At 42.6% G+C, this 16,598-nt stretch overlaps 1 protein-coding gene across 1 annotated transcript; it reads right to left on the reverse strand.

The window, feature by feature from the left end:
- Positions 1-1,560: 1,560 nt before the first annotated feature.
- Positions 1,561-16,105, reverse strand: DDX59 (DEAD-box helicase 59). Its single transcript, XM_075833393.1, has 7 exons — positions 14,622-16,105; positions 13,198-13,365; positions 11,148-11,237; positions 10,705-10,956; positions 9,030-9,182; positions 5,243-5,371; positions 1,561-1,958 (listed from the first exon to the last, which is right to left on the reverse strand). The coding sequence occupies exons 1-7, from the start codon at positions 15,930-15,932 to the stop codon at positions 1,698-1,700; spliced, it is 2,364 nt and encodes a 787-aa protein (XP_075689508.1). The 5' UTR covers positions 15,933-16,105; the 3' UTR covers positions 1,561-1,697.
- Between the last annotated feature and the right edge of the window lie 493 nt (positions 16,106-16,598).

A 16,598-nucleotide genomic window follows, 5' to 3' on the forward strand; every position in this document is an offset into this window, starting at 1 on the left:
GTGTAAATGAGGCCTTAGTCGGCTCTGTAGCTTTAGTGTTCAGCTTTTTAGTGTTCCAGCACCGTTTGCTAATGAGCATAAAAGAGTCAAATCTTCGTTTGAAAAGAGTCAAATCTCCATTCCTCAAGTCTTTCTGAGTTTACCCCGCCTCCTTACTTTTGATTGACAGCTCGTCGCCTTCCCCCAGCACACAAATACCGCGCTTAAAGAGGCTCTGTCACCAGATTTTGCAACCCCTATCTGCTATTGCAGCAGATAGGCGCTGCAATGTAGATTACAGTAACGTTTTTATTTTTTAAAAACGAGCATTTTTGGCCAAGTTATGACCATTTTTGTAGTTATGCAAATGAGGCTTGCAAAAGTCCAAGTGGGCGTGTATTAGGTGCGTACATCGGGGCGTTTTTAATACTTTTACTAGCTGGGCGCTTTGAAGAGAAGTAACATCCTCTTCTCTTCATAACGCCCAGCTTCTGACAGTGCAGATCTGTGACGTCACTCACAGGTCCTGCATCGTGACGGCCACATCGGCACCAGAGGCTACAGTTGATTCTGCAGCAGCATCAGCGTTTGCAGGTAAGTCGATCTTACCTGCAAACGCTGATGCTGCTGCAGAATCAACTGTAGCCTCTGGTGCCGATGTGGCCGTCACGATGCAGGACCTGTGAGTGACGTCACAGATCTGCACTGTCAGAAGCTGGGCGTTCTGAAGAGAAGAGGATGTTACTTCTCTTCAGAGCGCCCAGCTAGTAAAAGTATTAAAAACGCCCCGATGTACGCACCTAATACACGCCCACTTGGACTTTTACTTTTAAACACACCCACTTGGACTTTTGCAAGCCTCATTTGCATAACTACAAAAATGGTCATAACTTGGCCAAAAATGCTCGTTTTTTTAAAATAAAAACGTTACTGTAATCTACATTGCAGCGCCTATCTGCTGCAATAGCAGATAGGGGTTGCAAAATCTGGTGACAGAGCCTCTTTAAGCATTGATGTCCTCTTCTGGTGTGTGCGCACATAGGGACACCGGATTATTATGATAAAAAGCGCAAAATGTTTGCAGACCGTTTTTTACAGTAGGAGGATGAGTTTAGGAGAGGGGATAACGGTAATGAACTTATTATAGCAGCGGCCAGTGAGGGATATGTAAAGTTCAATAGGTGAAATGCTGGTGACAGGTTCCCTTTAAAACACATAAAATAATGTCGGAATTTCAGGGTTTTTTTCTATCCCCCCCCCCCAAAAAAGTTAATCAAAGCTAATCAAAAAATGATAAGTACCCCAAAATGGTGCCATTAAAAAGTACAACTAATCCTGCAAAAAACAAGACCTCATACAGCTAGGTGAACTGAAAAATAAAAAAAAGTTATAGCTCTTTGAATGCGACTATAGAAAAAATAAAAAAAAAAAATAAAAATAGCTCGGTCATTAGGGCCTAAAATAGGCTGGTCACTAAGGGGGTAATTGCATGGACCAACTAACCAATATTTCGAAAGATTTACATAATCGCAAATAACTTTTCACACAAGAAATTCACAAAAAATTTATTTAATTATCAGCGAGGCAACTCTCAATAACGAGAGAAAAATACTGTTCGTGAGAAAGCAAAAATTACCCAAGAACTAAAAAAAAACAAAAAACATAAAATGTTCCTTCTATACAACTCGCCTATGTGTTCCGGATTGTGAGCAGTGTAGTCACTTGTGTGCTTTTTGTTTGTCGTGTTTTCGGATGAGATCAAGGATCTGATCTCCTGTGACCAACTTGTTTCGGTCACGATGCTTTTTCTGTTCTACTCGCTTCTGCTCCAGAACATATGGCGAATGGAGGAGCTGTGGGGGGAGCAGTGAACCTGTCGGCTGCACTCTCTTCACCAGATCCCAGAAGAGGTTTTTGTTGTTCTTGTTGATAAATGTAATAGCCGTTCCTCTGTGACCCAGTCTTCCTGCTCTTCCGATCTTGAAAGAAACATCAGTAAGAAATTACATAAACATATGACAAATTTGTGCTAATTACTTCTTACTTCTACTGTTGCTCTGCTAAAATACCTAATATATGTCTTTTAAAAATGTTTTGTCCATGAGTACACGATAAGACCGCATCCATAGTGATGTCACGTGAGCACTCTATCTAATAGAGCCATCGGATGATGTGGTCACATGACTGTCACAAGTTTGATGGACATGACGTCATTATGGTTGACACATTATTTTTTTCCCATTACGCCAAGACCGTTATGTAATTAGTAGAAAAATACTAGAATCCCGGAAAATCCTTTTTAATAATTTTATAAATAAGATATTTTCAATTAGGTTACATTAAAAAAATAAATGTAAAAAAAACTAAAATAAAGAATACGTCTAATAGACCTGTCCAAATTCTGCTCCAGTCCCACCCAGCCACCCTTCAGACCAGCACATGGACTAGGTCACAGGGACATAACGTTACGTGCCCACAATATCCAATCATTATCCACGCAAGGGAACATAAAGCCCTGTACTGGGACATCATTTTGACGTTCAATTATAATCACGCACTTATTATTTTACTATTTTTACGCATGTCTGGCCTATGTCATGGTTTTGTCTTACTCTTTGTAGCCCGTAAAATATTGCTGCCCATATCTTCTCAACAATTACCGTAATTGTTATCATGTTAGACAGGAATTGCATTATTCTATAGACGCCATTTGTATTCGGATGGCGCCTGGAGAGCAACTATGGAATCACTCTTCATTGTACAGAGCAATCCTGGTAAGAAATACATATTAAAATTGCTTAGTGTCATTTTTAATGGTGCACCTTGGTGGAAATTCACTTGTTCACACACACTGTGCAAGCAAAAATGTATAATTCCTTGGCTCTGTAAGGACTGCACTTGGGCTCGATGTTTGTCACATACATTGGAAAGGGCTCCGGAAATCCCATAGTCTACCATCGTCCAAGCATATGCCAAGAGTATCCATTTCACACACGTTTGGCCGGTATACATTGGTATTATTTAATTAAAAAAATTAACTGTATTGAAAAGCGCAGTCTACTAGGGTTTTCAACAAACTGGATCCCCACAGTAATGGAAACTAAAACAATTTATAGGTCATTTGTTTGGATTTGATATAGCATATATCCTGTGATATAGATGCATTATTATATGGGTCCATGAAGTCATGTAAGATACATCAATGTCACAGAGGATGGTCCCTAGCGGTGCAGGTAGGTTGAAGAATAGGTTTCACATAGTTTATTTTATTTTTTTATAATTATTATTGTTGCTTCTTACTTTTTACTTACTTACTTTTACTGGAGCAAATTGGGAAAACATATACTGTGTTATCCCGGAATTCCTCTGTACGCAGATCACAGATAATATTGATCCTATGCCTGCTGGCCAATAAATCTAAACTATTACCAGTGATCTGCACAAAAGGGAATTCTGGAAGGACACAGATCATGTACTCCCAGCATGCTTCTCTGCCCTATGTGAGAGTTGGAGGCCCTCGACATTATTGCAACATCATGGGCTTCCATGGCAACGGCCCGAACGCAGGAGGGACGCTTTTTACATTCAGGTCCGACTGCTAAACACCACTCACTTTTAGCACTGTGTTTAGCATTTTTTGTGACAGGGATCTGATCATTTCCACTCCCTGTCACTTCAGAAGATACTGTTTCAGCCCAATCTCATGACACATTGGACTTTATGTTACTGGCAAAGTTTGCTCGATACATTCAGTATTTAATTGTGAAAAACACCAAAATGTAGCGAAAAATTGCAAAATCTTGCATTTTTTAAAATTTAAATGTATCTGTTTGTAAGACCGGCAGTTATACCACACAATTTGTTGCTAATTAACGTCCCCCATACGTCTACTTTAGATCGGCATAGTTTTTTGACCATCCTTTTATTTTTTTAGGCCGTTCCAAACTTAGAACTTTAGCAGCAATTTCTCACATTTTCAAGAATATTTCAAAAGGCTATTGTTTCAGGGACCAGTTCAGTTGTGAATTGGCTTTGAGGGCCTTATATATTAGAAACCCCCAATAAGTCACCCCATTTTAAAAACGGCCCCTCTCAAAGTATTCAAAACAGCATTTAGAACGTTTCTTAAACCTTTAGGCGTTTCACAAGAATTAAAGCAAAGTAGAGGTGAAATTTACAAACTTGATTTTTTTTTGCAGAAATTCATTTTTAATCCTTTTTTTTTTTTATAACACAGAAGGTTTTACCAGATAAACGCAACTCAATATTTATTGCCCAGATTTCAGTTTTAGGAAATATCCCACATGTGGCCCTAATGTGCTACTGGTCTAAAACACAGGCCTCAGAAGCAAAAGAGCACCTAGTAGATTTTGGGGCCTCCTTTTTATTAAAATTTATTATTTTAGGCACCATGTCAGGTTTGAAGAGGTCTTGCGGTGCCAAAACAGTGGAAACCCCCCCAACAAGTGACCCCATTTTGGAAACTACACCCCTTGAGGAAATTATCTAGGGCTATAGTGGGCAATTAGACCCCACAGGTGTTTTGCAGAAATTATTGGAATTAGGTCGTGAAAATAAAAATCTAAATTTTTTTCAAAGAAAATGTAGGTTTAGCTAATTTTTTTTTCATTTCCACAAGGACTTAAGGACAAAAAGCACCACAACATTTGTAAAGCAATTTCTCCCAAGTAAAACAATACTCCATATGTGGTCCTAAACGGCCGTTTTGACACACGGTAGGGCTCAGAAGGGAAGGAGCACCATTTGGATTTTGGAATGGTTTCTCAGCGCCTTGTCTCATTTGCTGAGCCCCTGTAGTACTAGTTTAGTGGAAACACCCCAAAAGTGAATCCATTTGAGAAACTACACCCCTTGATGGCTTCCGTAGAAGGCAGACACGGAGGCCATTATTTGTCCTCCGATTGCCATAGCAACCCAGCAGATGCATCGCTGGGTTGCCGTTCGGGTTAAAACCCCTCATGCTGCGTGCTCTATTGAGAAAAGCTCCGGTCCTGGCGGTTACAGGAGGGTGCCAGCTGTATAATACAGTTGTCACCCTTCAGTGATGGTGCAGGCTCGGCTTCTGAGCCAGCACCATCACCTCATAGTAATGGTACTGCGTATATATACGGCGGATGTCCGGAAGGGGTTAAAAAAGACAGGGCAGCTGTACAGGGCATCAGCAGCTGGAATGTAAATAGAAGTATTGTCATCTAGGAGTTAAACAGCAAGCAAATGTATTAATCATGTGATACCTCCTCACCTGGTGGACATATTCATCCATGCTTGATGGCATGTCAAAATTCACAACTAACTTCACATGTACTAAATCCAAACCTCTGCCTAGGACACCAGTGCTAACAACAACATCATACTCCCCTTGTAGTAATCCCTGTAAAAATAGAAATACATGCGTTATTCCAAGAAACAATTTTCCAACATTCCATACCTGGCTTGCAAAGATTAAAGGATTATTCCCAATTTAGACATTTATTGTCTTTGTTATCCACAGATATGCCAAAAATATCTGACAGCACTGGGACCCGCACCTACATCAAGGTGCTGCTGACCGGCTCACCAGACGGGGACTAAGTGGTGAGGGGGCATGCTTGCTTGGCTGTTTCTGTAACTCCCATAGAACATAAGGGAGAGAGCCATATGCAAACGTGGCCTCCTCTCCACTTAGTCCTGACCTGGAATCACGTGGATATGCCATAAATGTCTAATTTGGTAATAACACATTAAAGCGGCTTTTCGAGTCCAACATTCATCAGCCTAATACGGAAACGACTAAAACACCCCACATCAGAAAGAAGACTATTATAACAACTGTGCGCGCTTAAAGCAGGGATAAAGGTAAAAAACAAAAACATTTTTAAAACTTACTGTTTTAAAGGCTATGTAAACCTTTGAAAGCGAAAATTTAACTAATATATATATATTAGGTCAATCAGTGTGTTTTGTGCAAGTTTAGAATTAGTTTTTATGAAAAATTACTTTTACTTTTTGAGATATAGCTGCTTTGTATACTGTATCTCACGCTGAATCCTCTACGCGTCAGGTCTGCGGGGCTAACTGATTCAGTGTCGGCGGCTCTGACACGCAGGATCAAGCTGCTATCGATCACCTCTAAGTTCATAACTTAGATAAGATCGATTACAGGTGGATCCTGCATGTCAGAGACACACAGGACCCGCTGACACTGAACCTGTCAGTCCCGTGGACCTGACGGATTAAAGTCTTCGCGCACGATACAGCTGCTCTGCATACAGGATACAAAGCAGCTTTATCTCAAAGTAAAAATATTTTTTAATAAAAACGAATTATAAACTTGCACAAAACACACTGATTGATAAAAACGGTTTCAAAGGTTTACATAGCCTTTAACCCGTTAGTGACCGGCCCATAGTCTTTTTACGTCGGTCACTAACGGGCCTTATTCCGATGCCATAGACTTTTTACGTCGCGGCATCAGAATAAGTAAACAGAGCAGGAAGCTGTCACATCTCCCTGCTCTCAGCTGCCAGAGGTAGCTGAGGGCTGGGAGCGTCCCTGCTCTGCCGTGTGAGATCGATATTAGTATCGATCTCACCCGTTTAACCCCTCAGATGCGGTGCTCAATAGTGAGCACCGCATCTGAGTGGTTTTGGAGAGAGGGAGGGAGCTCCCTCTCTCTCCCACCGACACCCGGCGATACGATCGCCGAGTGTCAGTGTCTCCCATGGCAGCCGGGGGCCTAATAAAGGCCCCCAGGTCTGCCTGTAATGAATGCCTGCTAGATCATGCCGCAGGCATGACCTAGCAGATGCCTGTCCGTTTTAAACGGACAGGCATAATACACTGCAATACAGAAGTATTGCAGTGTATTATAATAGCGATCGCAGAATCGCATATTAAAGTCCCCTAATTTAAAAAAAATGTGAAAAAAAAATGAAAAACCCACTTTTTCCCCTTACAAACTGCTTTAGTATTAAAAAAACCAAAATAAAAGTAAAAAAGTTACACATATTTGATATCGCCGCGTCCGTAACGACCCCAACTATAAATCTATTACATTACTTAACCCGCACGGTTAACGCCGTAAAAAATTAAATAAAAAAAGATGGAAAAATTGCTGTTTTCTGTGAATCCTGACTTTAAAAAAATTTGATTAAAAAGTGATCAAAAAGTCGCATCTACTCCAAAATGGTACCAAATAAAAACTACAAGTCGTCCCGCAAAAAAAAAGCCCTCATACAACTGCATCGGCGAAAAAATAAAAACGTTACGGCTCTTCAAATATGGAGACACAAAAACAAATAATTTTGAAAAAAAAAGCGTTTTTACTGTGTAAAAGTAGTAAAACATACAAAAACTATACAAATTTGGTATCGTTGCAATCGTAACAACCCGCTGAATAAAGTTATTGTGTTATTTATACCACACGGTAAACGGCGTAGATTTAGGATGCAAAAAAAGAGTGGCGAAATTTCAGATTTTTTCTATTCCCCCCCCAAAAAAAGTTAAGAAAAGTTAATCAATAAATAATATGTACCTCAAAATGGTGCTATTAAAAAATACAACTTGTCCCGCAAAAAACAAGACCTTATACCGCTATGTCGACGCAAAAATAAAAAAGTTATAGCTCTTGGAATGCGACGATGGAAAAACTTAAAAAATAGCTTGGTCATTAACGTCTAAAATAGGCTGGTCATTAAGGGGTTAAGTATGTTAACCATGTTTTGGAGGGAACTTTTTTTTCTGCTTTCTTTTTTGAGAATCGGAAAACCCCTTTAAAGAGGCTCTGTCACCAGATTTTGCAACCCCTATCTGCTATTGCAGCAGATAGGCGCTGCAATGTAGATTACAGTAACGTTTTTATTTTTAAAAAACGAGCATTTTTGGCCAAGTTATGACCATTTTTGTATTTATGCAAATGAGGCTTGCAAAAGTACAACTGGGCGTGTTGAAAAGTAAAAGTACAACTGGGCGTGTATTATGTGCGTACATCGGGGCGTGTTTACTACTTTTACTAGCTGGGCGTTGTGTATAGAAGTATCATCCACTTCTCTTCAGAACACCCAGCTTCTGGCAGTGCAGACACAGCCGTGTTCTCCAGAGATCACGCTGTGACGTCACTCACTTCCTGCCCCAGGTCCTGCATCGTGTCGGACGAGCGAGGACACATCGGCACCAGAGGCTACAGATGATTCTGCAGCAGCATCGGCGTTTGCAGGTAAGTCGATGTAGCTACTTACCTGCAAACGCTGATGCTGCTGCAGAATCAACTGTAGCCTCTGGTGCCGATGTGGCCGACACGATGCAGGACCTGTGAGTGACGGCACAGATCTGCACTGCCAGAAGCTGGGCGTTGTGAAGAGAAGTGGATGATACTTCTCATCAGAGCGCCCAGCTAGTAAAAGTAGTAAACACGCCCCGATGTACGCACATAATACACGCCCAGTTGTACTTTTACTTTTCAACACGCCCAGTTGTACTTTTGCAAGCCTCATTTGCATAAATACGAAAATGGTCATAACTTGGCCAAAAATGCTCGTTTTTAAAAAATAAAAAACGTTACTGTAATCTACATTGCAGCGCCGATCTGCTGCAATAGCAGATAGGGGTGGCAAAATCTGGTGACAGAGCCTCTTTAAATGGGTTATGTGGGGACCAACAATTATTAGCAGAGTACTCACTGCAGTATGTGAGTACATCGCACTGATTCAGAGATTTTCATAGATTTTTATAGCACTGCCGGGGGACCGGAAGTCTAGTTGCACAGCTTTCATCACGTAACCGGCCCCGCTGTACTCTGTGTACTCGCTGTACTACTGCTTGTAGATAGAGTACAGCGGGGTCGGTCATGTTACGAGGAGTCGAATTTCCATCAAATGAAGCTGTGGAACTACACCTCCGGTTCCCCGGCAGCACTATAAAAATCTCAGAATCAGCGCGTCGGGGACCGGAGTGTATATTAGCGAGTGTACTCACATACTGCAGTGTGTACACTGTTAATAATGTTTGGTCCCCCCCATTACCCTGTAAGTATCCATCACAAACGATTTTACCTGTAATATCTTAGTCCTTTCTGACTGGGGTTTTTCGGAATGTATTGCAACACATTCTAATTCGGTAATCTTACGGACAGCTTCACTGAGCAGATCTGCTCCCAGCCGGCAATCCACAAACACCAGTACAGGAGGCTGGAAAAGCTTTGAGTCCTATTGAGAGAAAGGCTTGATGTGAGGCCACTTTCACACGAGCGTATTCTTTAGTTCATATCAGCAGTTTTTATTTTCAATGCTCTGTTCCGTCATAGGAGAACAACGAAAACGTTCCGTCATTTTCCTCGACAAAATAGCGCTGCATGCTGCGCTATTTTTCCCTAGATTTTTTGCAGAATCTGACAGAGGTTCCTATTGAACATGTAATACAGACCAAAATACTGCCATGTGAATGATGCCGAATACGTAACTAATGTTAATCTATGAGGCTATATACATGAGCGTATAAAATGTGCGTATTTCAAAAGCCAAACATGTACTATTTCATCCATTCGCAAATGAGAAACCCCCATTAAAGGCTATGAAGAGTGTTTAACCCCTTAATACACCGTGACGTAACTGAATGTCATGGATTGCCTTGGTCAACAGCAGGAGACCGGCTGTGATTGACAGCTGGGCTTATGCTGTACGGGCCGGGTTCAGAGAAGCTTCTGGTCACGACATTTAACTCTGTCAGCCCATCCGTGCCTCGCGATGAGATTGCAATTCTACCAGCAATATATGTATACAGGGAATGGAAAAATGAATGAATGCCCGCTGGAAGAATTGGGTATCAGTGGCGGGCTAGTGAGCATTGAAAATGGTCATATCGGCTACGCCACAATCCTGCCAAGCTGACAGTTGTGTAACATTCAAAAACGTTTGTGAATTGGCTGTACGAACTAAACTACTTACTTTTTAAATAGAAAAACTTGTCCACTTGCGTGAACTTTTACGTTTTTGGAGTTTTATCTGTTTCTTGCAAAAGCTGGGTAATAACCGATATGGCTACCATAAGGCTATGTTCACACAGGGCAGATACACTGGGTAAAAGTACTCAGCATATCCGCCCTGGAACCCGCAGGGAACTCCGTCTGAGAAACCTGCACCAAATTGTGGTGCAGATTTTCGGGTGAAAACTCCACTGCGGAAAGACTGCTCGAAAAAAAAAAAAAGTTAATACTAACCCCGTTCTCCGTTGTGATAGCGACACTTTCTTCTGTTCTCCGTGCAGCCCGTCCTCCTGGGATAACGCTGCGGCAGTCACAAGATGAAAAGTTATCCCAGAAGACCGGCCTACAGCGGAATCGTTACTTTTCCACCGTAAAAATCGAAATACTTGCTATGTATTGCAGGTTTTACCTTCCCATTGAATTCAATAGTGAAAAACTGCAACGGAAGAGCAGCGATTCCGAAAAATAAATTGGCATGCTGCGGATTAAAACAAAACGCATCGCAGGTCAATTTATGAACGGGTTTTCGGCTGATTTTTTCCAAAGTGTGTTGATGAGATTTGTTCGCTGCTACTGTAATACGCTGCGGGTTTTCTGCAATTAAATCGGTTGCGAACGTACCCTGACAGTGTCCACACGGGTTGTTAACCTGATTTTCTAGACACAGATAGAACTAAGAAATGGCTAAACATTATGATAAAATTATCTAGTACTGCTTCAACGAGGACGCTGTATGAAATGCTTACATTCAGTACTTCAAACAGCTTTTTTTTCTTGGAAGGCTCTTCCACCCAGAGTACAATCTGACGAACATTAGCGCATGGCTGGTTCTTCTCGCCAACAGTTATCCGCACTGGATCCCTCAAAAGCTGCTGCGCAAACTTTTCAATGCTGTCAGGAATGGTGGCCGACACCAGGACTGTCTGGCGATCTAGGGGGGTGTTCTCCAAAACCTCCAGCACTTGCTGCTGGAACCCCATCTTTAGCATAGTATCTGCCTGCAAAATGAAAATATATTCCAGACGGTTATCCTGTTGCTTCATTTTGGATCAATAAAACATTAAGAAGGGTAACTGGTTTAGCACAGACGCTCGCTGCATTTTATTAAGAAACTGCCTACAATATTTTACATATTAAAGGACAGTAAATATGGAATATCACAGCAATGCCAGTATTCAAATTCACATACCTCATCCAGTATCAGGATCTTCAGCTCTTCAAGGTTTACAGACTGTTGATTGAGGATTTCGAGAAGTCTTCCAGGAGTTGCAATAATAACCTAAGAAAATTGTGAGCAAAATTTACTTATTTTTGAATTCAAAGAGCTGTAACTTTTTTATTCTTCCTTCGACATAGGCTGTATGAGGACTTGTTTTCTGCCGGATTAGTTTTGCTTTTTAATGGCACCATTTTGGGGTACATATCGTATTTTGATTAACTTTTCTTAACTGTTTTTTTTGGGGGAGTGGGGAATAGAAAAAAAACCCTGAAATTCTGCCATAGTTCTCTGAGTTTTAAATTCACGCCATTCACTGTGCGGCGTAAATAACACATTACCTTTATTCTATGGGTTGGTACGATTACGACGATACCACATATGCATAGGTTTTTTTTATGTTTTACGACTTTTGCACAATAAAAACTCTTTTGAACTAAAAACTAAAATTATTTGCTTTTTGCTCTTTACAAGAGCCGTCATTTTTTTATTTTTCCGTCAATGTAGTGACATGAGGGCGTGTTTTTTGCAGGACGAGACTTACTTCTGATGGCTACTGTTTGGGGTGCATGGGACTTGTTTTTTATGGAAAAAAAATTATATTTTTTTTACTGTAATTTTTATTTCACATTTATTACTTCTTTTATTAGCCCCATTAGGGGACTTTACTATGCGATCTTTAGATTGCTGCTATAATGCTGTGGTATACTTAGTATACCAGGGCATTATTGCCTTTTAGCACCGCACATCCTAATAGGAATATGCCCTGAGCAGACCTGGGAGCCTTTATCAGGCCCCCGGCTGCCATGGCACCCCATCGGAGGCCCGCGATTGCATTTGCGGGCCACCGATGGATGAGAGAGGGTGCTCCCTCCCTCTGTAAATTATTTAAATGCCGCGGTCTATATCAACCGCGGCATTTAACGGGTTAAACTTCGATCGCGTCCCTTGCAGGTGAAGCAGACCCTGCTCCAGCCTGCATGGGACTTGCAGGACTTAGACTAGACCGCCGTAAAAAAGGCGTATTGGTGGTCACTAAGGGGTTAAGGTACTTTTGGCAGTGCAGGGAGCGACGATCAATGAGAGCTCATTGATCGACGCTCGTTTGCTCCTCTCACAAGGATCTAGTATGGGGCCGAGCACTTGTTTATTCCGATCTCTCATCCCCATACATTTGTATTGTATCGGCAGCACGTCTCCCTGTTTACACAGGGAGATGTGCTGCCGACAACGATAATATTTTACACATTTAAAACGATACGATCAGCTGATGAACGACCGTTTGCACGTTCATCTGTTGATCGCTGCCGTGTTTACACAGGGAAATTATCGGCAACTAGCGTTTTTTGAATGCTTACTTGCCCGATAATTGGCATGTGTAAAAGGGCCTTTAGGCTGGGTTCCCACAAAGCGTGTATGCTGCAGAATTTTCACAATGGAATTCTGTGTGGAAATTCCGCAGCATTTACACTAGAAGCAAAGTGAATGAGATTTAGGAGCCTCAAACACGACTGTGTTCGGTCCGTATGTTGGCTGCCTTTCCCGGACCGAACACACTGCAGGGAGCAGGGAAATGCAGCCATAGTTATGTACGATGCCAGGTGTCACTGCTTTGCTGCAGGACAACTGTCCCGTACTGTAATCCTGTTTTCAATACGGGACAGTAGTTCCGCGGGGAGGCAGGGACACCTAGCGTCATACATAACTATGATGCTAGGAGCCCGGCTCCCTGCAGTGTGTTCGGTCCAGTAAATGCGGCCGACTTACGGACCCAATATCTCGGACCGATCACGCTCGTGTGTGAGGCTCCTTAGTCGTTTCTTCTATCTTAGATCTTAGCGATAGGTAGCATGGAAAACCTGACAGTTTTGGAAAGCAGACTCAGAAATTGATGCATTTACTGTACATATTTTGTAGAAGAAAAAACATGTTCCCCCAAAACTACTAAACGAAGACCGTGAGCAGAAAACATGAATAAACCAACTGCATTATCAGTAGCGGAAATTGAGACATGTTCAATTACCTGCACATTTTGCCTCAGTCGGTGCAGTTGGGGTGGTAATGGCATCCCACCGACAAGTAAAGCGGTCTTCATTTGTGGAAGTTTAAACATCAGCTCTTGGGCCTGTTTCTCTATCTGCACAGCAAGCTCTCTCGTGGGTGTAAGGATTAGCGCAGCTGGAGCGTCCTTCTAAACAGAAGACACACAAAAGGTTCATGAAACTCCTTCCCGGTATCTATATTTATCCTCCTAGACTTTACACTAGTGTCCCTTTCCCCACCGCCTCAAATAGTGGCCCACCAGCTGTTGAAAACTCTCAGGCGTCAGGGCCTCCTTGTGACAACGGGAGAGCCACAGGTTAGAGATTACCGCTATACAACATGTCTTCCTTCTATCTTTTAAACAGACCATCTATAAACATGCACTAAGCAGCTGTATTGTCAGAGAAGATCATAACTGGACAATCATTAAACCGGTCAAACGTAAAAGGCAATAAAGGCGTAATTGACAACAGGGTGTTACCAATCCCCTTGTCAATGAGGCGTGTCCCTACCAGACTGTATAGGGACATGCCCTATACACAAGGGGATTGGTAACACCCAATTGTCAATTTATTCATACATATCCAGGAGGAATAACAGAGGAATGACACAATGCAGAATTCTAAGAAAAGGTGCTGCGGAATTGTTATTTAATCAACTACAATCCCCAACAATCCTAAAAACAAGGGGTTAAGTTCCCGGTCATTCTCCAGATATATGACTAGGGAGAACTTTAAGGTTTTATTTAAATGTAGAGCGACCGGGAATATAGATAGGAGTCCCATTGATCGGACTATTGTAACATGTCTGAATAATGTCAATAAAGAAGATTTCTCATCACATTTTATATATATATATATATATATATATATATATATGTGCGCTTGATAGGTGAGGGTTGGACCTCTGGGACCCTCATAATCCCAAGAACGGGGGTTCTCATTCCTGGCAGAGGTAGCACTCAGCCTCTTCAGTATCTCCTATCCATTACTATGGAGATTGACCTGCATACAGGGCGATGATCGGGCAGACAAGTGTTCATAGAACGCTCTTGCCGATAATTGCCCTGTGTAAGAGCGATCAGCAGATGAACGCACAAACGCTCAATCATCAGCTGATCGTATAGTTTTAAAAAAGTAAAATATTATCGTTGTCGGCAGCACATCTCCCTGTGTAAACAGGGTGACGCGCTGCCGACATGACAACGTATCTGGATGAGAGATCGGAGTAACAACCGCTCGTCCCCATCCATAGCTCAGTGTGACAGGAGCAAGCGAGCGCCGATCGACGATCTCTTGTTGATCAGTGCTCGCTGCACCAGCCGATTATTGGCCGGTGTAAAAGGGCCTTTAGTCTACCTATAAGAACAATCACATGAGTTTTTACTTGAACCCCAGAGAATACCTGTTCCATACATCTGACAACTGCTGGAAGAAGGAAAGCAGCAGTTTTTCCGGATCCTGTGTCAGCACTTGCCAGTATATCTCTTCCCATCAGGCCGACAGGGACCATCTGCATCTGGATGGGAGTAGGCGCATCATAGCCAGCCCGTTTCAGGTTTGTGCAAAGTGTGGGAGGAAAGTTACAATGCTCAAACTCTAGAATTGGCCTGCACACCTCTTTTCCTTGTACAGATAAGCCAAGCTTCTGTCTTAAATTGTCTATCTGATCCTGGCCCAGTTGGGTGATAAACTCGTGCTCTTTGTAGGTGTAGGTTGAATTGTTTGATTGGGAAGATTCTGCTTCCATGGATTGATGCCCAGGGGGTAATAAAGCCAAAATGTCATCTGGATTAGAGAAAGGTAAATGTTCCACAACAGCATTTTCTATGGTTACATTATTAACGAAGGATAAAGGCTGATGAGTGAACGTCGGGTCTTCAGAATAGGACTTCCCTGTACATTGCAGTAAGTCCTTGGCTTTACACTCCAGACTACACACATCATGCTCAGTCTGGTCACAGATGTACTCTCCATATCTTCCACATACAACACATACAGGTTCTCCCTGGAGAGGCCAGCGCTGAAGTTTGCTGTATGATTTGATGGGTTCATCCTCTGCATCAGGGGTAGATAATAAGGATGAGGTAAGAGCAGTAGATGCTGGAAGAAGAGCAGGATGAGGCACAGGAGATAGAGGCGCAGAAGAGGTTGGGTGCTGTGAAGATGAAGAATCATGTGCTGCTGCAGGTGGCGCATGTGCTGCCACATCAGGTGGCGGCGCATGTGCTGCAACAGGGACAGATGGCGGTGCATGTTTTGCAGAAGCAGAGCCTGATGGCAGTGAATGTGCAGCGGCAGAGACCAATGGCGGTGCATTTGCTGCAGCAGATAGTAGTTCATGTTTCGCTGCAGATGGTAATGCATGTGGTGTTGCAGCAGAGTCAGATGGGGAGACATGCATTGCAGCATCATCATCATCAGTTGGTGCTGCATGTGTTGCAGCAGCAGGAGACCGAGTCTGAGGTGAGAGAGGAACATCACAGGAGGTGGATAAGGAGGCTGCAGTATAGTTGGGGCGGAAGGTATTATCAGGGGAAGTGACAGCAAGTTGTGAAGCCAAACAGGGAGCAGCAGATAATAGATCTGGACCTGAATCAGAGGAAATAGTGTTAATTATAGATGACTGGTATTTCAGTTCTCCCGCCCCCCTCTTCTTCTTCCCGCCGGCTCCCTCGGTCTCCTGCCGCCGTTTCACTGCTCTCGGCACAAACATTATCAGCTGAATATTTTGCTCGGTAATAAACCGTCATTCCGTACAAAGTAATTCTAGTTCCGGTCAGCAGAGGTCGCTGTGCGGAAAAGAGATCACTAGGTGAAATCCAACGTTGTAGACGCACGGCCAGCAGTCCTTCCGTCTCACATTGATGACGTCATGTCTCATCCCTAGGTTACAGAAGCGTGTCTGGGTTTGCAGTTCTATCCATGCTCTGACCAGTCACGGTATCGGCTGCTGGGTGTCATTCAGCTTCATGTACATTAATAACAGAAGGAAATCTAAGCAGAAGACTAACATCTACAGATAACTATTCACCAAGTCGGTGTATGAAGAACACTGGACCATCGCACCTATATGAGCTTGTTGCACATTTCCATTCCAAAATCATGGGAGTTGATATGCAGTGGATCCCCCTCCTTTTGCAGCTATAACAGCCTCCACTCTTCTGGGAAGGACTTCTACAACATTTGAAATGCGTCTTGGAATTTGTACCCATTTACCCAAAGAAGTATTCGTGAGGTCGGGCACCATGCCTTCCAACATTTAAATAATTTGCGGGACATTTTAAGCCCTGCCCCCGATCCACATGGGAATTCCCACAAAACATCCCATAAATGCCCATTTTGGGAGGTTATTTGCATAAGCACCTCCTGTTTTGTGAGA

The sequence above is a fragment of the Rhinoderma darwinii genome, chromosome 7 (assembly GCF_050947455.1).
Source record: "Rhinoderma darwinii isolate aRhiDar2 chromosome 7, aRhiDar2.hap1, whole genome shotgun sequence".
Taxonomy (NCBI): domain Eukaryota; kingdom Metazoa; phylum Chordata; class Amphibia; order Anura; family Rhinodermatidae; genus Rhinoderma; species Rhinoderma darwinii.

What these genes read in the sequence shown, in the direction of transcription:
- DDX59 (XM_075833393.1), bottom strand. Translation starts at nt 15,932, where the DNA reads ATGTTTGTGCCGAGAGCAGTGAAACGGCGGCAGGAGACCGAGGGAGCC. An exon ending in AAAGGACTAAGATATTACAG is followed by an intron (nt 5,372 to 9,029) that starts GTAAAATCGTTT and finishes CTATTTTTACAG; the next exon opens with GGATTACTACAAGGGGAGTA. An exon ending in TGGATGAATATGTCCACCAG is followed by an intron (nt 1,959 to 5,242) that starts GTGAGGAGGTAT and finishes GTTTCTTTCAAG; the next exon opens with ATCGGAAGAGCAGGAAGACT.